The sequence below is a fragment of the Scyliorhinus torazame genome, chromosome 19 (genome assembly GCF_047496885.1).
Source record: "Scyliorhinus torazame isolate Kashiwa2021f chromosome 19, sScyTor2.1, whole genome shotgun sequence".
NCBI lineage: Eukaryota > Metazoa > Chordata > Chondrichthyes > Carcharhiniformes > Scyliorhinidae > Scyliorhinus > Scyliorhinus torazame.
Window position 1 is genome coordinate 92,058,805 of NC_092725.1, and position 22,944 is coordinate 92,081,748.

General features: G+C 48.1%; 1 protein-coding gene across 3 annotated transcripts in view; it reads left to right on the plus strand.

Annotated features, from left to right (window-relative positions):
- Positions 1 to 1,113: 1,113 nt before the first annotated feature.
- Positions 1,114 to 22,944, plus strand: part of scyl2 (SCY1 like pseudokinase 2) — a 100,060-nt gene continuing 78,229 nt past the window's right edge. For 2 of the 3 annotated variants that reach the window (XM_072484757.1, XM_072484759.1), the window contains exons 1-2: positions 1,114 to 1,261; positions 14,432 to 14,629. In XM_072484757.1, the coding sequence (XP_072340858.1) occupies positions 14,453 to 14,629 (177 nt within the window). In that variant the 5' untranslated portion in view covers positions 1,114 to 1,261; positions 14,432 to 14,452. The remainder of the gene's footprint in view (positions 1,262 to 14,431; positions 14,630 to 22,944) is intronic. The other variant, XM_072484758.1, reaches the window with a different exon arrangement.

Sequence of the window (22,944 nt, forward strand, 5' to 3'; positions counted from 1 at the left end):
TTTCACAGCAACTTCATACTTGTGACAATAAAAGGTTATTGATATTATTATAGGTCCAGGCAGCAGACGACCAAGGGGGTCCTCCGACCAGCCTGTCTGCCCCTCTTCCACGGCTACATTTTCCGCTGGGTGTCCCGAGAAAGGGAGCATGCAGTGTTCACAGACACCATTGAGGCCTTCCATGCTTGGTGGGCACCGCAACGGTTGGGGTGCTTTATTGACCCCTTTCATTTTACGTTTTCATTTTACATTCGATCAATGCCCCTAATAGGGGCGGCCTTTTTTGCTTTGTACCTAAGTTTGTTTCCTTTCTTCTATTTTGTTGGTTGACCTCAAAAGAGTGGCCAATCTATCTACCCTGCATATCTTTGGGTTGTGGGGGTGAGACCCATGCAGACACTGGGAGAATGTGCAAACTCCACACTGACAGTTACTCGGGGCCGGGTTCGAACCCGGGTTTTTGGTGCTGTGAGGCAACCTTAAAGCCTCTTTATTTCATTCTCAAAACTCACAATTCCACCTAGTTTCGTGTTGTCAGCAAACTTGGAAATATTACGTTTAATTACCTGATCCAAATTATCGATGTATATTGTGAATAACTGTGGACTAAGCACTGATCCCTGTCACTACTAGTCACTACCTTCTAGTTCAAAAAATATTAATTTACTCATACTCCCTGTTTCCTGGGAGTGTGAAACCCTTGGCGCATGGCGGTGCAATGGAGAGGGAGGGGCGTCGGGAGTGTAAACCACCTGACCCATTGTGGGGGAAGGGGGCAGGTGGAGAGTGAATCCCCTCTCCCTGACCCATGGCGCTGTAATGGGGGGGGTGGGGGGTGAGTGTGAATCCCTCCCCCTCCCCCAGTGTGGTGCAAGTGAAGCCCATGGCGGTGTAATGGGGGGAGTGTGAAACCCATGGCGGTGTAATGGGGAGAGTGTGGCCCCCCGCCCCGCCCCCCTGTCCAGGGTGGTGCAATTGGGGGGGGGGGGGGGGGGGGCAGTGTGCCCCAGGACAGTTTCTCTGGATCAGGTGGAGATACCTGGACCTTCCTGTACCTGTCGCCACGCCCCTGGAGTCGGGTCACGTGTGTGGGCGCAAGCGGAAGTGAGGTAGGCGGGCTGGGGGAGGGGCAGTGTTGTGATGGCGAAAAGGCTGGCGGCGCCGCTGTCGATGTGAGCTCGCCCGGGACGGAGCGAGGCGGGCGGGCCGCGAGTTGCACAGCTTCTTACCGTCCGACAGTCCAACTGCCTGGAAGGCTCAGGTAACACCGCTTCACTCTCCAACCGGCGGCGGCTAAAGGTCGCAGCGGCCTAGGCTGCCCGGGGGGAGGGAGGCCCCGCCTGGTTATAGTGTGAGAGGAGGTCAGGGGCAGGCAGCCGAGAGCCGGACAATGAGGAGCCAGCGTTGTAAACTGACAGAGAGTGAGGCTGAGTCACACACACAGGGAGCTGGCACTGTGAGCAGTGCGGACAGGGGTCAGAGTGCGGGCTGGTACCCTGTGAGTCGGAGATGGACACCCGGATCCGCGAGTGGGACACAGGATCCGTGTTACAGATCAGGGACCCTGTGTTAGGATTCGGATGAGAGAACAGGATATGTGGGAGACTGGATTAGAGTCTGGGATCTGTGACCTGGGGTCAAGAGATCCGGAATTGGGAGTTGGTGGAGATTGTCAGTTGTGGAATGCACTGCCTGGGAGGGTGGCAGAGGCGGGTTGCCTTACATCCTTTAAAAAGTACCTGGATGAGTACTTGGCACATCATAACATTCAAGGCTCTGGGTTAAGTGCTGGCAAATGGGATTAGGAAGGCAGGTCGGGTGTTTCTCATGTGCGGGTGCAGACTTGATGGGCCGAAGGGCCTCTTCTGTGATTATGTCAACGAACAGCACTTTCGTTTGAGGTAGCTTCAAGTCCCAGTCTCGCTTTGAATCTGGGTTCTAATTTGACACTTCAGTGCAGTACTGCACCATCAAAGGTACTACCTTTCCGATGAGACCGTTAAGCCTTCTTGGGTGTAAGTAAAAAATAACAGCAGCCAAATGACCTACTTCTGGTCCAGCATTTTGTGCTCTAATTGCAGGGTGATTCTCCCTGTTTTCTGGGAATTTTGTTTTTATCTCTCATCAACATTAAAACAGATCACCTGGCTGTGGTTTCTGGGTGTTTACTGTGCACAAACTGGCTGCAGTATCATAGTGACAATATTTCATTGACTGTAAAGCATTTTGAAACGTTCCCCCCAGGAGCAGATCTTTTATTACCTTGATCCTCCTCTCTCCTCCCATCTCCAAAATCTCCCGTCCAACCTCCCCGGCTCAAACCTATGATTCCCCCTAATCGGCATCTCACTTGACCCTTAAGTGCTGCCTCCAAATCTTCAGTGTTGCCACCACCACTGGACTTCCAGAGTACTTTCCAGGTGCTGACGGAAACAGTGCTGTTGTCAGTGCTGTTCTCTTTGTTTGTCGCCCAAAAGTAATATAGTAGGTTTGGAAATGACTTGGGTGAAAAGACTGGTAGGCTCTGGAACAGAAACAAAATTTGTGGCAACACATTCATTTTAATCGCCTGCACCCGACTTGCCAATGACAGGAAGATTGTCCCTCCCACTGTGCCAAGTCAGCCTCACCCTCGCCACCAAGCTAGTGAAATTGTACATATGGAGCCCCCCCACCCAGTCCTGTGCCACCTGCACCCGGAAATACCTGAAGTGGGTTGCTGCCCTTCAAAATGACAGCCCCCCCCCCACTCCTGGTTGGGACACCATAAAATTCTCACCTCGAGAACGTGATCTGCTCTGAAATGTACAACGTTAGATCATCCACGTACAAAGATACCCTATGTTCCATCCCCATCCACAGTCCCGATCTCCTTACAGTGATGGCTAATGGCTCTCTTGCTAATGCAAATAGCAGGAGGGAGATAGGACACCCCTACCTGGTGCAGAGCAAACGACCTCTAGCTCATATTATTTGTCCAAACACTGTCCATCGGCTCCCTAATACAATAGCCGTACCCACTCCGTAAACCTCGGCCCAATCCCAAATCTCTCGAGGGTCATCGTCAAGTACCCCCCACGCCACCTGATTGAACGCCTTTTCCGCATCTAGCGCCACCACCACCTCCATCTCCTTTCCCTTGGCCGGCGTCTTGATCATATTTAATAACCACCTGACATTCAAGAATAACTGCCTTCCTTTCACAACCGGTCTGGTCTTCCCCATCACCTTCGGGAGCCACCCCTCCAACCTAGCCATCAGTACCTTCGCCAGTATCTTGGCGTCTACTTTCAGTAACGATATGGGCCTATACGACCCACACTCCATCGGGTCCTTGTCCTCCTTTAACAACAGGGAGATTGAGGCCTGTCCCAAAGTTTTCTTTGTCTTATAAATTAAGAGTACCCAATTATTTTTTTCCCAATTAAGGGGCAATTTAGCGTGGCCAATCCACCTAACCTACACATCTTTGGGTTGTGGGGGTGAAACCCACGCAGACATGGGGAGAATGTGCAAACTCCACACGGACAGTGACCCAGGGCCGAGATTCAAACCCGGGTCCTCAGCACTGCAGTCCCAGTGCTAACCACTGCATCATGTGCTGCAACCCCTGTCCCAAAGTTTGGTCCCACCCCCCACTATTGGCACACCATTCATCCCCACCATCAGCGGCACCAACTTGTCTTTGAACTTCTTGTACTACACTTGGAACTCATCTGGCCCTACCGCCTTCCCAATTGCCTCCTTTACCTCTTATTCCCCCACTGACCCCTCCAACTTGGCCCTATCTACCTCCCCCTTGCCTCGGATACTTCAATTCGTGCAGAAGCTCCCTCACCCCCTGGTCCTCCCACGGTGGCTCCAATCTATACAATCTTTCATAAAACTCCTCAAACGCTGTATTAATTTATTCCGAAGTTACCACCAGTTTCCCCGTCCTATCACGCACCTGGACTATCTCCCTCGCTGCCACCTCTCTCCGAAGCTGGCTTGCCAACATGCGCCCACCTTCTCCCCATGTTCATAAACTGCTCCCCTCATCTGCTTCAGTTGGTGCACTGCCTTTCCCATAGACACCCGATCAAAACTAGCCTAGAACTCCTTCCTCTTGTCCAGAAGCGTCAGATTAGCATCCCCCGTGTTCCTCCTGTCCACCTCCAACCTCCTCTACTCCTCTACCAACCTTTGACGCTCCTCCCTTTCCTCCTCATCCAACTTGGACATAAACAATATCATCTCCCCCCCCCTGCACCCCCCCCCCCCCCCCCCCTCCCCTCACAACTGCCATCATGGTTTCCCATACCACCGCATGCGATACTTCCCCAGTACAGTTAAATCCTATGTACTCTTCAATCACTTTACCGATCTTATCACAGAAACTTCGGTCCCCCAACAACCCTACCATTGCTTGCCCCAGCCTCTGCCCCCCCCCCCCCTCCCTCTCTCTAGGACCACATCCACCCAATGCGCCACATAGTCTGATCCAACCTCCGCCATCTTTCCTGCTGCCGGGCTGACCCTTTCGCTCGATGGTGAACCTTCACTTTTCCCCTTCTTCCTGACTGCTTTCTTCTGGTTTTTAGACATCTTCCTCCTTCCTTATGTCTTCCTGCACCTGTTGCCCTGGGACCGGGCACAAGTTCCTAAAACTAAGCCGCAGGCAAGAGCTACCGAACTTGCGACTTCCACCGACATGCCGCCACCGGAAGTCCAGATACATTTTTATTTAAAGAGGCTCTCTATTTATACATGTGTATATTTGCGATGAATGCACTATCTGTGGCTAAATAAGGAAGTCATAGATAGTATTAACTTAAAAGAAGCATGGCAAATCTGTAAAGATTAGGGGTAGGTTATAGAATTGGACAGATTTTAAGAACTGGAAAAGAATGATTTTAAAAAAAAAAAAAGGTCTGGGAGAGAGAAAGCTAGCTGGCAATATAAAAACAGAAAGTAAGAGTTTCTACAAGTATTTGAATAGGAAAAAAAAGTAACTAACGCTGGTGTTGGTCCTCTGCTTGCTCCGACTTGTCAGAAAAAGTGATCGTTCAAATCCATTGCAACCCGGAAATGCGGCAGGTACACCACTCCAAACCACACGCCCTTTTTATGAAAAAGTGGCTTTGTCCTATTAAAGGCTTCATGCCTCCTCGTGAATTTAGTCCCAATATCTTGATAGTTCTGTCCCAGTCAATGGTCCGAATATGTTCCCCCACACCAGGACCCCCTCCTTGCTTTGATAATTGTGTAATGGATTATCACTGCCTCGTTCTGTCTTGGCTCTTGTCTAAGCGCTCTGTCCAATTACAGAAGGGCAAACACTTTATTCCTTCCCACCGGCCGAGAAAACATTTTCGAGAAATACTGGGTCTGCTCCGGGCCGTCTGCTCCCTCTGGCAGCCCCACCAACCTGAGATCTAACCGCTGTGACCTATACTCGAGGTCCTCCACTTCAACTCTCAGGCCTTTATTGCTTTTCGTCACCAACAGCAACTCTGCCTCCACCAAGGCAAACCTTGTGCCCCAACTAGGCTTCTTCCACCCCTTTTAGCGACTCGCCTTGTGCCTTCAACATGTTCAAAATTCGCACCACCTGTTAACGGATCGAGGCCAAAGCTTCTTCAATAGTTGCTTTAAAAGATTCCTTAATTTCCTGGCCCTACTGCTCAAACTTGCCTGTTCATTTGTTTGCTGAACTAGGGAGTTGGGGACCAAGTGCAATGTGTCAAAGTTTGCAGACGACACTAAGATGAGTGGTAAAGCAAAAAGGACAGAGGATACCGGAAGTCTGCAGAAGGATTTGGATAGGTTAGGTGAATGGGCTAGGGTCTGGCAGATGGAATTCAATGTTGCCAAGTGTGAGGCTATCCATTTTGGGAGGAATAACAGCAGAATGGATTATTATTTAAACGGTAAGATGTTAAAACATGCTGCTGTGCAGAGGGACCTGGGTGTGCTGGTGCACGAGTCGCAAAAAGTTGGTGTGCAGGTGCAACAGGTGATTAAGAAGGCTAATCGAGTTTTGTCTTTCATTGCTAGAGGGATGGAGTTCAAGACTAGGGAGGTTATGCTGCAATTGTATAGGGTGTTGGTGAGGCCGCATCTGGAGTATTGTGTTCAGTTTTGGTCTCCTTACCTGAGAAAGGACATATTGGCACTGGAGGGAGTGCAGAGGAGATTCACTAGGTTGATCCCAGAGTTGAGGGGATTAGATTGACAAGAGGTTGAGTAGACTGGGACTGTACTCATTGGAGTTTAGAAGGATGCGGGGAGATCTTATTGAGACATATAAAATTATGAAGGGAATAGATAGGATAGATGCGGGCAGGTTGTTTCCACTGGTCGGGGAAAGCAGAACTAGGGGGCATAGCCTCAAAATAAGGGGAGGTAGATTTAGGACGGAGGAACTTCTTCACCCAAAGGGTTGTGAATCCTTGCCCAGTGAAGCAGTTGAGGCTCCTTCTTTAAACGTTTTTAAGAAAAAGATAGATGCCTTTCTAAAGAATAAAGGGATTCGGGGATATGGTGTACGGGCCGGAGAGTGGAGCTGAGTCCACACAGATCAGCCATGATCTCATTAAATGGCGGAGCAGGCTCGAGGGGCCAGATGGCCTACTCCTGTTCCTAGTTCTTATGTTCCTATGAAGCTCCTGCGCCATTACCACTGCCAACGTGTCTAATGTAATGGGCACAGCGGCCATCTTCCCTCTTTCACCTTTCTTCAGGCTTCCCTCCTGAGCCTTTTTTATATTGAGCTTCTTTGTCAACGATTTCGAATTGTGAATCTTTGCAATCTTCTACCCCAGAGAGTTGTGGATGCTCCATCGTTGAATATATTTCTGGGTGGAGTGGATAGATTTTTGTTCTTGGAATCAGGAGGTATGGTGAATCAGGCAGAGAATTGGGGTTGTAACCCAAGATCAGAAGTTGTATTGAAAGGCAGAGCAGGCTTTAGAGGCCATGTGGTTTACTCCTATTTATTGATCTCTTCAATTCAGCCTGACCTTGAATGTTACCAAAACAAATGTCATATCAACCCATACCTAGAGAGCCAAATATTCCTCCCCTCATACATGTTGAATAGAGACTCTGGATTATGTTGAACACTTCCCATACCATTGCAACCATCTCTCTCAAAAGGCTACTATCGAGTGAATCCAACACTGGATCAGCTGCGCCAGTTCAGCTTTCAGCAAACTACAGCAACGTGTTTGACAACAAAAAGACCTCCGCAAATCAAAGTCCTTGTATGCAGAGCAATTGTTGCCACACTTCTGTTAGAGACCATTATTAAAGATGTTATAGCAGGATACTGAGAAAATTTAAAGACAATCGGCTGGACTCAACATGGTTTTATGAAAGGTAAAAGTATTGAAGGGACTGAAGGCATGGTTGTCAAATTTGTTGATGACACAGGTAGGAAAGTATATTGTGAAGAGGACATAAAGAGGCTATGAATGGACATAAATAGGTTTAGAGAGTGGTTACAACTCTGCAAATGGAGTACAATGCGGGCAAAGGATTGTCAATCTGGTATTCCCTACCCAGTGAAGCAGTTGAGGCTACCTCATTACATGTTTTTAAGGCAAAGGTAAATAGATTTTTGAACAGTAAATGAATAAAAGGTTACGGTGAGCCAGTGGGTAAGTGGAGCCGAGTCCACAAAATCATCAGCCATGATCTTATAGTAAGAAGTCTTACAACACCAGTTAAAGTCCAACAGGTTTGTTTCAAACACTAGCTTTCGGAGCACTGCTTCCTCAGGTGAATGAAGAGGTATGTTCCAGAAACATATATATAGACAAATTCAAAGATGCAAGACAATGCCCCCCCCATCTGGCCTAGGCTTGCAAAATCCTACCAACTGTCCTGGCTTGAGACAATTCACACCTCTTTAACCTGGGGTTACCCCTACCTCTGGATCTGTAAACACTTAAGAACGATACAGCGCAGTACAGGCCCTTCGGCCCACGATGTTGCACCAACATGGGAAGTCAAAAAACAAAAGCCATCTACCTATGCTATGCCATTATCATCCATATGCTTATCCAATAAACTTTTAAATGCCCTCAATGTTGGCGAGTTCACTACTGTTGCAGGTAGGGCATTCCACGGCCTCACCACTCTTTGCGTAAAGAACCTACCTCTGACCTCTGTCCTATATCTATTACCCCTCAGTTTAAGTCTATGTCCCCTCGTGCTAGCCATTTCCATCCGCGGGAGAAGGCTCTCACGGTCCACCCTATCTAACCCCCTGTTCATTTTGTATGCCTCTATTAAGTCTCCTCTTAACCTTCTTCTCTCTAACGAAATCAACCTCCAGTCCATCAGCCTTTCCTCATAAGATTTTCCCTCCATACCAGGCAACATCATTGTAAATCTCCTCTGCACCCGCTCCAAAGCTTCCACGTCCCTCCTATAATGCGGTGACCAGAACTGTACGCAATACTCCAAATGCGGCTGTACCAGAGTTTTGTACAGCTGCAACATGACCTCATGACTCCGGAACTGAATCCCTCTACCAATAAAGGCCAACACTCCATAGACCTTCTTCACAACCCTATCAACCTGGGTGGCAACTTTCAGGGATCTATGTACATGGACACCGAAATCCCTCTGCTCATCCACACTTCCAAGAACTTTACCATTCGCCAAATATTCCGCATTCCTGTTATTCCTTCCAAAGTGAATCACCTCACACTTCTCTACATTAAACTCCATTGCCAACTCTCAGCCCAGCTCTGCAGCTTATCTATATCCCTCTGTAACCTGCTACATCCTTCCGCACTGTCGACAACACCACCGACTTTAGTGTCGTCTGCAATGTTACTCACCCACCCTTCTGCGCCCTCCTCTAGGTCATTGATAAAAATGACAAACAGCAACGGCCCCAGAACAGATCCTTGTGGTACGCCACTTGTAACTGAACTCCATTCTGAACATTTCCCATCAACCACCACCCTCTGTCTTCTTTCAGCTAGCCAATTTCTGATCCACATCTCTAAATCACCCTCAATCCCCAGCCTCCGTATTTTCTGCAATAGCCTACCGTGGGGAACCTTATCAAACGCTTGACTGAAATCCATATACACCACATCAACTGCTCTACCCTCGTCTACCTGTTCAGTCACCTTCTCAAAGAACTCAATAAGGTTTGTGAGGCATGACCTACCCTTCACAAAGCCATGCTGACTATCCCTAATCATATTATTCCTATCTAGATGATTATAAATCTTGTCTCTTATAATCCCCTCCAAGACTTTACCCACAACAGACGTGAGGCTCACCGGCCTATAGTTGCCGGGGTTGTCTCTACTCCCCTTCTTGAACAAAGGGACCACATTTGCTATCCTCCAGTCCTCTGGCACTATTCCTGTAGCCAATGATGACATAAAAATCAAAGCCAAAGGCCCAGCAATCTCTTCCCTGGCTTCCCAGAGAATCCTAGGATAAATCCCATCAGGCCCCGGGGACGTATCTATTTTCAGCCTGTCCAGAATTGCCAACACCTCTTCCCTACGTTCCTCAATGCCATCTATTCTAATACAGTCTAATAGCAGTCAAGGGCATTCAGCCTCTGATCTCCGGGTAAGCGTTCTCCAAGGCGGCCTTCAGGACCCGCGACAACGCAGAATCGCCGAGCAGAAACTTATAGCCAAGTTCCGCACACACGAGTGCAGCCTCAACCGGGACCTGGGATTCATGTCACATTACATTCATCCCCCACCATCTGGCCTACGAAATCCTACCAACTGTCCTGGCTTGGTACAATTCACACCTCTTTAACCTGCGGTTACCCCATCTCTGGATCTGTAAAGATTTAATCACCTGCTAATGCTCGCATTCCAAGCATTGTTTGGCATCTTTGAATTTGTCTATATATGTGTTTCTGGAACAGACCTCTTCATTCACCTGAGGAAGGAGTAGCGCTCCAAAAGCTAGTGACATCGAAACAAACCTGTTGGACTTTAACCTGGTGTTGTAAGACTTCGTACTGTGCTCACCCCAGTCCAAAGCCGGCATCTCCACATCACATCTATTCTAATAGCCTGGGTCTCAGCATTCTCCTCCACAACATTATCTTTTTCCTGAGTGAATACTGACAAAAAATATTCATTTAGTATCTCGCCTATCTCTTCAGACTCCACACACAACTTCCCATCCCTGTCCTTGACTGGCCCTACTCTTACCCTAGTCATTCTTTTATTCCTGACATACCTATAGAAAGCTTTTGGGTTTTTCTTGATCCTACCTGCCAAATACTTCTCATGTCCCCTCCTTGCTTGTCTTAGCTCTCTCTTTAGATCCTTCCTCGCTACCTTGTAACTATCAAGCGCCCCAACTGAAACTTCACTCCTCATCTTCACATAGGCCTCCTTCTTCCTCTTAACAAGAGATTCCACTTCTTTGGTAAATCACGGTTCCCTCGCTCGACGCCTTCCTCCCTGCCTGACCGCTACGTACTTATCAAGAACACGCAGTAGCTGTTCCTTAAACAAGCTCCACATATCCAGTGTGCCCAACACTTGCAGCCTACTTCTCCAACCTATCCCCCCCAAGTCATGTCTAATGGCATCATAATTGCCCTTCCCCCAACTATAACTCTTGCCCTGCGGGGTATACTTATCCCTTTCCATCACTAACGTAAACGTCACCGAATTGTGGTCACTGTCCCCAAAGTGCTCACCTACCTCCAAATCTAACACCTGGCCTGGTTCATTACCCAAAACCAAATCCAATGTGGCCTCTCCTCTTTTTGGCCTGTCAACATATTGTGTCAGGAAACCCTCCTGCACACATTGTACAAAAAACGACCCATCTAATGTACTCAAACTATATCTTTTCCAGTCAGTAATTAACTGCAAATGCTCTCATTCAAAGCATTGTATTGCATCTTTGAATTTGTCTATATATATGTTTCTGGAACATACCTCTTCATTCACCTGAGGAAGGAGCAGTGCTCCGAAAGCTAGTGTTTGAAACAAACCTGTTGGACTTTAACCTGGTGTTGTAAGACTTCTTACTGTGCTCACCCCAGTCCAACGCCGGCATCTCCACATCATGATCTTATTGAATGGCGGAGCAGGCTCAAGGGGCCAGATGGCCTACTCCTGCTCCTATTTCTTATGTTCTAATGTTCAAATCTTCAAATGTGTAATTGTCCATTTTGGCAGGAAGAATAAAAAGCTTATTATCTGAATGGTGAGTGATAAGAGTTCAGAGGTGCAGAGGGATCTGGGTGTCCTGGTGCAAGAATCACAATAGGTTAGTATACATGTACAGCAAGTAATTAGGATGCACGGTGGCACAGTGGTTAGCACTGCTGCATCACAGCTCCAGGAACCCGTGTTCAATTCCGGCCTCGGGTGACTGTGTGGAGTTTGTACATTCTCCCCGTATCTGTGTGGGTATCATCCAGGTACTCCAGTTTCCTCCCGCATCCCAAAGATGTGGAGGTTAGGTGGATTGGCCAAGCTAAATTGCCCCTTTGTGCCTAAACTTTTAGGTGGAGTTACTGGTGTATGGGGATAGGGTGGCATGGGCTTAAGTAGGGTGCTCTTTCCAAGGGCCGGTGCAGACTCGATGGGCCAAACTGCCTCCTTCTGCATGTAGGGTTCTAAGGACAACTAATAGAATATTATCATTTATTGCGAGGGGAATTTGATTAGAAAAGTATGGAGATTTCCTTTGCAGAAACTAGAACTAATTGAAGACAGATGAGAAGAATGATTTTGTCTGAGGGTAATGAGCCTCTGGATCTCTCTTCCTCAAAATAGTGGAAGCAGAGTCTTTGAATATTTTTAAGGCAGAGCTCGATAAATTCTTTATTAACAAGGGGTGAAACGTTATCAGGTGTAGGCAGGAATGCGGGGTTGAGATTTCAATCAGATCAATCATGATCTAATTGAATGGCGGTTCAGGCTAGAGGAGCCGATTGACCTTCTACTCCTAATTTGTATGAGTAGAAGTTTTTAGGGTACAAGGTTAGAAGTGGAAATTGATGTCTTGCATGGAAGGAGTGTTTATCTTTTTATTTGTTTTATCACATTTATTTTCCTAGAACTGGGTATTAAAAAATAGGGTGTACTTTATTTTTAAACAAAACCTATGTACACAGACTGACAAAACATATTCAATTGTAGATTTGTTTTGAACCTGTTCAATGGTTTTGTAATGTACTTCAGTTTTACGATGAAAGTATGTCTCATGTTGAGTTACATTATGTGGAACCATTATAAAGCTCTCGTTATGTCATAACTAAAGGATTCCATCCAATACCGCCTACTACACTTTAGGAAAATATGTGCAGATCTTTGCGAGTGTGCAGAGGAGATTATCAGAATGGTTCCAGGGATTGGGGAAAGGAAGGAGTGGTATAGCTCCAAAGTTAGTTGGTGGAGCTGGGCTTTTCACATTGGAGCAGGGAGATCAGATAGAGTTGGGGTGGTGCAGTGGTTAGCACTGCTGCCTCACTGCACCGAGGACCCTGGTTCGACCCTGGCCCCGGGTCACTCCGTGTGGCGTTTGCACGTTCTCCACGTGTCTGCGTGGATCTCACCCCGACGTCCCAAAGATGTGCAGGGTAGGTGTAGTCAAAGATGTGCAGGGTAGGCCACACTAAATTGCCCTTAATTGGACAAAAAAAATTGGGTACTCTAAATTTATACAAAAAAAAGAGAACAGATAGAGGTGTATAAGATTGTGACTAGTTTAGAGAAGACAGACAAAGAAAAGGCTGTTCCGTTAACTGATGGTGCAAGAACTCGAGGAATCAGATATGGTTCAGGGCAAAAGATTCAGGGGGATGTGAAGAAGAACATAGCGCTCCGTGATGACCTGGAATCTGCTGCCCATGAGGGTCTTGGAGGTCGTGACAATGTTTTCAAAAGAAAATTGGATGGGTACTTGAAGGAAATAAAGTTGCAGGCCTACGAGAACGGAGTAAGTGTTTGGGACTGACTGGACTATGCAGAAAGACAGCATAGACTCGATAGGCCAAATAGCAGCCTCCTGAATAGTAAATTGCTCTGGGGCTCAGCAAGCCTGCAGAGTAAAAGACCCTTTGTTTTTTTAAAAATAAAGTACCCAATTTAGAGTACCCAATTCAATTTTTTCCAATTAAGGGGCAATTTAGCACAGCCAATCCACCTACCCTGCCCATCTTTGGGTTGTGGGGTCAAAACCCATGCAGACATGTGCAAACTCCAAATGGACAGTGACCCAGGGCCAGGATCGAACCTGGGACCTCGGCGCCATGAGGCAGCAGTGCTAACCACTGTGCCACCGTGCTGCCCGTAAAAGAACCTTTGTGACAGTTGTAAGTAATCCAGACACTCCATCGCACAGAATAGCCCCAGTGCTGCCAGAGTTATGGACGAGTCATTTTTGCAGTGCAGTCAGTTAACAGCACAGGCTGGGTTCTGACCTTTGGATGGATGATGTTCAAGGGTACGAAGAAATCACTCAAACTGTTTAATCTCTTTGAACATCAAGTTCTAAATGCCTACTTCCCTGAAGAACTTTAATAAAGGTTGTGTGCTTTGTGGTCAGGTGTCCTTTAATTCCAGGCCTGCATTGTACATTCAACCGTGTCTTTAAAGAAAGGCAGAACTTTTTGAGCTCTGGATATCTCTCAATCAATGGTCTGGTTTTGAGTTGTTTAATTCAGGAAAACCCACCAATCAATTTCCACTCAGCAAGCTCCCATAAAAAGCAGTGACACTGAAAAATATCTGCTTTAGTGAAGTTGGGTGAAGTCAGTGATCCAGGCAACACTCCTGTTCTAGTCTATGGGAGATTTTTTATGTATCTGGGAAGACAGACAGAGCATAGAAAGGAAGCCATTCGGCCTGTTGTATCTGTGCCAGCTCTTTGCAGGACCAACTCTATTTGTCTTACTCCCCTGACCTTTCCCTATAACCCTGCTGATTGCTTTCTTCCAGATGCCTATCCAGCTCTCTCTTGAATCCACGATTGTATCTGCTTTCTCTCGGGCAGTTCATTCCAGATCTTAACCATTCATTGTGTGCGAAAGCTATTTTTCCTGTGCCAATCACCTGAAATTGGCGACCTCTTGTCTCGACCCTCCAGCCAATGGGAATAGTTTCTCTCTACACTGTCCAGGCCCCTCCATAGTTCTGAATACCTATATCAAATCTCATCTCAACTGTTTTCTTGGAGCGAAAACAACCCCAGCTACCTCTTAAGGAAATGGAACCTGCCATGTCTCCCGAGTCTGACTTATACTATACACTTGACCTAACAAGATACTTGGTTGTAGAAAGATTTCTTGAATGAAGCTCACCAGATTGTTAAGAATACCCAGGGATTCGTATTAAATGCCTTGTTGTTGATGGTAACCATATCTCCATAACTAAGAAAAATGGAGTTTTCTTTTTACTAATTTCTTGTTCTTGCCCTGTTTCTGCAGCTAGGCTGTTCATCTGAAACCATGGAGTCGATGCTTCATAAACTCAAGAGTACTGTTACTAAGGTAACAGCAGATGTTACCAGTGCAGTGATGGGAAACCCTGTTACAAGGGAATTTGAAGTTGGGCGTCACATGGCTAGTGGTGGGCCAGCAATGGCCTGGAAGATCTTCCATGGTGTAAAGAAATCAACTAAGCAGGTAATGCCTGCAACATTTTCTTTAAATGCAAATGTAAATTATTTTTTCCTAAATGAGATGAAACCACACTGAATAATTTCTTCATTAAATGTAGATTTTTGTTTTGTTGTTGTACAAATGACCGTGGTTGTTTGGTAGTATGGAACTTGAATATCTTGGAATCCTGACCGTGCAGAAGGAGGCCATTTGGTCCATCGAGTCTGCACCGATCCTCTGAAAGAGCATCCTACCTAGGCGAGCTCCTCGCCCTATCTCCACCTAACCTGCACATCTTTGGACTGTGGGAGGAAACTGGAGCACCCGGAAGAAACCCAAGCAGACACTGGGAGAATATGCAAATTCCACACAGACAGACTCCCAAGGACACAATTGAACCCGGGGCTCTGGTGCGGTGGGGCAGCAGTGTTAACCACTGTGCCTCCGCTCATATCACTGAAAAAGATGCATGTTGAAGCTTTTCGTCTTGTACTCATCAGGCCATTCTAAAATGTAAAGGGAACAACAATCTATACTTCATGAGGAAAGAGTATTGATTGGTTGATAAGTGGACTCTAGTAGAGACATTGTCATAGAGAATGCACCAGTAACAAATTAACACTTCTTTCCGGTGGCGGCCATGGAGTGAACGGTCGTACACAGGGTGGCTCCTACTTGAAGGCGATGGTTTTGGTCCCTTTTATCTGAAGTTTGGGGAATTTTGGCGGGAACGTCGTGAGGCGAGTGGAGGGAGTTCAGTTCTCCCCCTGATGGTGTTTGTGGGTTATCAAACTCAACAGAAGACAGTGAGAGCCCTGGCTAAAAATTTGGAGGAAGACTTGTGGCGCAATATCAGTTAGAAAAATGGCAGAGGTGAAGGGTTGTCGTTGATTGGAAAGTTGTCAATGGAGCAGTTGATGAGCTTCATTAAGGACAAATTTTGGCAGCAGCGTAAAGAAATGCAGAATGACTGGTCAAAGGTGATTGAGGAGGCAGTGGCAGCTCTTCGCGGACTCTGGAACGGATGGAGAAGAGCCTGGAGGGACAGGGAGCGACGATTCAATAAGGTGGTGTTTGACTAGAGTGACCAGATTGTGTTGCTGGAAGCAGAGATGCCGATTCTGGTGGACGTGCAAGACACTACAAGCTAAGGTGGTGGACCAGGAAAACAGGTCCAGGCAGCAAAATCTTCAGATTGTGGGCCTACTGGAGTCAGTGGAGGGAACGGACTACATCACAAAGACATTGTCCAAGTTGGTGGACAAGGCCCTGGAGGTGGATCGGGCCCATAGGTCCCTGAGGCAGAAGCCGGGAGGGGGGAGCAATCATTGGCGGTGATTGTGAGTACGCACAAGTTCCAGGACAAGGAAAAGATCCTGAGGTGGGTCAGAGCGCAGCGGGATTGCGAGTGGGATGGAAACAGAATCCGAATTTATCAGGACGTTGATGCAGAGCTGGCCGAGAGACTGGCAGTGTTGTACTGGTACCCGATTCGGTTTGGAGTGTTGCACCCAGCCAAACGTTGGGTCACTTTTGAGAGCCGGGAGTATTCTTTTGGATGCTGTTTTTGTACTTTCTCTTTTAATAATCTTTATTATCACAAGTAGCCTTACATTAACACTGCAATTAAGTTACTGTGAAAAGCCCCTAGTCGCGCCACACTGGCGCCTGTTCAGGTACACTGAGGGAGAATTCAGAATGTCCAAATTACTTAACAGCATGTCTTTTGGGACTTGTGGGAGGAAACCAAAGCACCCGGAGGAAACCCACGTAGACACGGGGAGAATGTGCAGACTCCGCACAGACAGTGACCCAAGCCGGGAATCTAACCTGGGACCTTGGCTATGAAGCAACAGTGCTGACCACTATGCTACCGCGCCGCCCTTGTATTGAAGTTAAATTGCTGCTTTTTTCTGAGGGGTCCATTCGGTGCTGGGGTGTAATGTTTTATTATATTGCATTTTGTTATGCTCTGTACAGTGCGGGTACCACAGTGGTTGGATTTTTTTAAAGTTGAGGGGCAATTTAGCGTGGCCAATCCACCTACCCTACAAGTCTTTGGGTCGTGAGGGTGAGACCCACGCAAACACAGGGAGAATATGCAAATTCCACACGGGGCCGGGATCGAACCCGGGTCCTCGGTGCCGTGAGGCAGCAGTGCAAACCACTGCACCACCGTGCCATGAAGCCCTTCTGTTGGATGTTAAGGTTGTATTATTATGTTGAACATGTTTAGAATAAAATGCCTTTTTAAAAAAAAACAAGGTACCTCGTAAATGGAGCTCAAGCCGCTTGCTAACCGTGCAATATCTGATATCGTGCGTATCAAAGCCATCATGTGAGATAACTGATCAGTTCATTCCTCACCACTTATCGCGCAAACTTGTGAGTAGGCCGAAGGCTGCCACTTTCTGTCCTGAAAAGTGCCCGGTCTGTCTCAAAACTATGCAGGAGTAGTATTCTTCAGTCACAGGATGCTGCTATCAAACCAAAAAGATGTTTTGCCTATTACACAAATGGGTAATGTGATAAGAGAATTTCAGTGCCGGTATGATGCTTGGTATGTAGGCTGTATGTCTCAAAGACTGATGAGGATCGTATATCCCCTCTGTTGTTCGCAACAGGCAAAGTACTGACCATATAATACAAATTACTAACCATACCCAACCCAACCAATCCGTGTATTCAAACTCCACATTGTGTCCAACATTAGGGGCGAAATTCTCCCCCAACGGCGCGATGTCCGCCGACTGGCGCCAAAAACGGCGCCAATCAGACTGGCATCACGCCAGCCCAAAGGTGCGGAATGCTCCGCATCTTTGGGGGCCGAGCCCCAACATTGAGGGGCTAGGCCGGCGCCGGAGGGATTTCTGCCCCGCCAGCTGGCGGAAATGGCGTTTGGTGCCCCGCCAGCTGGCGCGGAAATGCGGCGCATGCGCAGGAGCGTCAGCGGCCACCGACAGTTTCCTGCGCATGCGCAGTGGGGAGAGTCTCTTCCGCCTCCGCCATGGTGGAGGCCGTGGCGGAGGCGGAAGGGAAAGAGTGCCCCCACGGCACAGGCCCGCCCGCGGATCGGTGGGCCCCGATCGCGGGCCAGGCCACCATGGGGGCACCCCCTGGGGTCAGATCGCCCCCCAGGACCCCGGAGCCTGCCCACGCCGCCTGGTCCCGCCAGTAAATACCAGCTTTGATTTACGCCGGCGGGACAGGCAATCTCTGGGCAGGACTTCGGCCCATGCGGCCCGGAGAATTGAGCGGGGGTTCCTGCCAACCAGCGCGGCCCGATTCCCGCCCCTGCCCAATCTCTGGTACCGGAGACTTCGGCGGGGGCGGGATTCACGGCGGCCAACGGCCATTCTCCGACCCGGCGGGGGGTCGGAGAATGACGCCCTAGATGTGATTCCATGATTGGACAACATTTGCTAAACAATTATGCTGGTAACCAATTTAGGATCATCAGGTGGGCCCACAGTATGGCACACATACATGTGCTAGAAATTACATATATTAACACAGACCCTGTTCTTTCCAGAAAGAAAGAACATGTATTGTGCCTATTTCAGCTGAACATAATAGGTGGTAGCCATTCTCTGATTTATTCCCCAGGGCAGTGCGTTGACCAACCTGCCTGGCTTGAATTTAAACAAAGCTTGACAGGTTGGCAGTTAACTGTCAGTTATCTTTTAGAGTGCCCAATTCATTTTTTCCAATTAAGGGGCAATTGGCGAAACCAATGCTAACACGGCAAGAATGTGCGATCTCCACAGTGACCCAGAGCCGTGATCGAACCTGGGACCTCGGTGCCGTGAAGCAGCAATGCTAACCACTGCGCCACCGTGCTGCCCTGACTGTCAGTCATCAGTTAATTGCTGCATTCGCCATGACAATGTTCTACAAATCAGAGTCCACTTGTCAATCAAGCAGCACTCTTCTCACAAAGTACAAATTGTTGTTCCCATTACATTTGGTATTCTTGAGAATTGTCTCGATGAGTTTCTAGGACCACAGTATTTTGCTTTCACCTGAAGTCAGTTTGGATTGGCTGAAGAGTCACTGGATTGAGTCTCAACTTTGTGTGCTCTGTAAAATGAGCCATTGGAAAATGGCATGCTGCTTTAATCCGTGACCACAAATGGAAATTAAAATGGGGGAGATGTAAAACGGGCGGCTAACTAATTAACGATTTCACACACTCTGGATTTACCCCCAGCCTGTCTGAAAATTATTTTTACATTTTGTTTTTGAGCAGGTTGTTTTCTTTCTACAAAGCATGGTGTTGATGCTTAAAATAGGTCATTTTGCTCAGCCACAAACTTGGGTATGCTCCTGATAGAAACTTCCTTTCAACAGGATTGTTCCACTGGAGATTTGCTCAAAAGATTTATTTTGCCAATATCTGAACTGGATTATGGGAATAACTACCCCTGCTCGCCATCTGTATTCTGGGTCAAAGATATCCCTTTGGCCTCTTTCTGACTTTACAACAGTGACGGGACTTGATTCCTTGTAATATGTTTGAAAAGCCATGTACAAATGCAATTCCGTTTTCTTTGTGCTTCCTTGTTGTTCATTACCTCAGAACCTCTAACTTCTAAAATAAATTCCCGTCCAAAGGTCTAGTTGTATAAATATCCTTGACATGTCAAAAACTTCAAAATCATGGCAGTTAATATTTAATAGGCTTAATTATTATGCAACATACCAAGAGCATTGATTTTGTACAAATGGCTATCTGTACAGCATTCATTGAATATTTTGACTTTTTGTGAAACTTTAAAAATAAATAAAAGCACCACATGATCACAAGGACCATAAGAATTGATTGCTTATTGCTAATGGCACTTTTAAGATGCCGGACAGTTGTGCCTGGAGAAGGAGCGAGACAGCTCAGGACATTATGGGCTAAAGAAAGAATTTGAATTTACATAATGCCTTCCATGACATTCCAAGTGCTTTACATCCAATGATGCATTTTTGAAGTGTGGGCACTGTTGTAATGTAGGAAAGATGGCAACCAATATGCACACAGCAAGCTCCCGTAAACACACAAACAATGTGATAATTCTTCATTTTAAAAATATATATTTTTACTATATTTTTCTATTTTTCACAATTATCGCAACAAAAATTAACAATGCAAAACAGGTACAGAAAAGAACAAGAATAATTGCAAATATAGGAACAACCAAGAAACGATAAATTTTGAATAATATACTTAAGGAACCAGTGTCTCCAGTTTTGATAGCGGATCAATCCAATTTCAGATTGGGAGGGGAAAGGAGGATAATATGGCCATATAAGTGCCAAAGGACAGCAGTTCAGTGCCCACATAGTTATGTTGCGAGATCAAGACGTACAATACAATAATGGCTCATATGGCTCATGAAAAACTCAACAGGAGCAAGCCAGACAAGATGGAACCTATAAATTTAAGGTGGGGGTCCCACACTATATGGAATGCATCAGATTTAAAACGGCTCACAGATGTTGAGAATTCCATTGGAATGCATTCCATAACTAATTTGTCCCAGTTTTGAATTGAAGGACACGTCAGTGATCCAGGAGCAGAGAATATTCTTATGAGCTGCACAAGTCGGTGTTTTACAGCCTTTTTTCACATATAGCAATAATTCTCCCATTGGGAAGACCCAGAATTAGGAACATAATGTTACATTCTCTGTCAAAGATCTTCTCAGCTCTCTGACTACACCAACAGAATTGAATTTGAACACACGCCTATATGCAATGTCTATAATCATTGTCAACTGCAAGGCACTTTAGGCACATTGGGGATATAGCAAGATTAGGCGTGATAAGTAAACGGTGCGGTATCTTAAATTGAGTCTCCTTCATTTTATTGCAAACAGAATTTTTTTTTAAAAAAATAATTTTTATTAAGGTCCCCCCCCCCCCCTGCCAGTTGCTGCTGCCATTGACCAATGTCTACAGTTCTGCCAGGAAGCCTAAGAACGGTTGCCACCACCTAAAGAACCCTTGTACCGACCCTCTCAAGGCGAATTTCACCCTCTCCAACTTAATAAACCCCGCCATATCGTTGATCCACACTTGGGGGGCCTCGCATCCTTCCACTGAAGAAGAATCCTTCGTCGGGCTACCAGGGCCTCTGTCGCCCCCTGCACTCCCGGCTCCTCTGCGACCCCAAATATTGCGAGCCCCCAGCCCGGTTTGACCCTGGATCCTACCACCCTTGACACCGTCCTCGCTACGCCCTTCCAAAATTCCTCCAGCGCTAGGCACGCCCAGAACATATGGGTGTGATTTGCTGGGCTCCCTGAGCACCTAACACACCTGTCCTCACCCCCAAAAAACCAGCTCATCCTTGTCCCGGTCATGTGTGCCCTGTGCAGCACCTTAAACTGTATGAGGCTGAGCCTCGCGCACAATGAGGAAGAGTTCACCCTCCCTAGGGCATCTGCCCACGTCCCTTCCTCAATCTCCTCTCCCAACTCCTCCTCCCACTTACCTTTCACCTCCACCACCGCGGCCTCCTCCTGCATCACCTGGTAAGTTTCCGAGATCTTCCCCACACCCACCCATCCCCCTGAGAGCACCCTGTCCTGTACTGTGTGTGGCAGCAGCTGTGGGAATTCCACCACCTGCCGCCTGGCAAACCTGTAAGTACCTGAAGGTGTTCCCCGGGGGGGAGCCCGTACTTCTCCTCCAGCTCACCCAGGCTCGCGAACTTCCCGTCCACAAACAGGTCCCCCAACCTTCGTATCCCTGCCCTGTGCCACCACGAAAACCCTCCATCTGTTCTCCCTGGGACGAACCGGTGGTTCCCCCGTATTGGGGTCCACACCGAAGGCCCCCCCCCCTCTGTGCCGCCTCTACTGCCCCCAGATTTTGAGGGCAGCCGCCGCCACCGGGCTCGTGGTATACCTCCTTGGAGGGAACGGCAGCGGTGCCGTTGCCAGCGCCCCCAAACTCGTACCCACACGACACCGTCTCCAGCCTCTTCCATGCAGCCCCCTCCCCCTCCATCACCCACTTGCGCACCATCGTCGCATTGGCGGCCCAGTAGTACCCACAGAGGTTGGGCAGCGCCAGCCCCCCCCATCTCTACTCCGCTCCAGGAACACCCTTCTCACCCTCGGAGTCCCTCGCACCCACACAAACCCCATTATATTCCTGTTGACCCGCCTAAAAAAGGCCTTCGGGATAAACACGGGGAGGCACTGAAACAGGAACAAAAACCTTGGGAGCACCGTCATTTTGACTGACTGCACCCTACCCGCCAAGGACAGCGGCAACGCGTCCCACCTCTTGAACTCCTCCATTTGCTCCACCAGCCTTGTGAAATTAAGCCTATGCAGGGCCCCCCAGCTCCTGGCCACCTGGACCCTCAAATACCTGAAACTCCTCTCTGTCCTTTTTAGTGGGAGCTCGCCAATCCCCCTCTCTTGGTCCCCTGGGTGAACCACGAACAGCTCGCTCTTCTCCATGTTGAGCTTGTACCCGAGAAATCCCCAAATTCCCTAAGGATCCTCATTACCTCCGGCATTACCCCCACCGGGTCCGCCACATATAGCAGCAAATCGTCCGCATAGAACGACACCCTATGCTCCTCCCCACCCCGCACCAACCCCCTCCAGTTCCTCGACTCCCTCAGTGCCATTGCCAGGGGCTCAATCACCAGTGCGAAGAGCAGGGGGGACAGGGGACACCCCTGCCTCGTCCCTCGGTGCAACCGAAAGTACTCGGACCGCCTCCTGTTCGTTGCCACACTTGCCATCGGGACCTCATACAACAGCCTAACCCACCTGACAAACCCCTCCCCAAACCTCTTCAGCACCTCCCACAGGTACCTCCACTCTACCCTAGCAAAGGCTTTCTCAGCGTCCATCGCCTCCCCCTCCTTCGCTGGCATCATGATAACGTTCAAAAGCCTCCGCACATTTGCGTTCAACTGCCTCCCCTTCACGAACCCTGTCTGGTCTTCGTGGATGATCTGCGGCACACAATCCTCAATCCTCGTGGCTAAGACCTTCGCCAGCACCTTTGCATCTACGTTTAGCAATAAAATTGGCCTGTGAGACCCACACTGCAGGGGATCCTTGTCCCGCTTCAGGATCAAGGAGATCAGTGCCCGGGACATCGTCGGGGGGCAAAGCGCCCCCCCCCCTCCCTTGCCTCATTGAAGGTCCTAACTAGCAACGGGCCCAACATATATTTTTTATAGAATTCGACCGGGAAACCATCCGGTCCCGGTGCCTTCCCCGCCTGCATGCTTCCTATCCCTTTGGTCAGCTCCTCCAGCCTAATCGGGGCCCCCAATCCCGCCACCAGTCCCTCCTCCACCTTCGGAAACCTCAATTGGT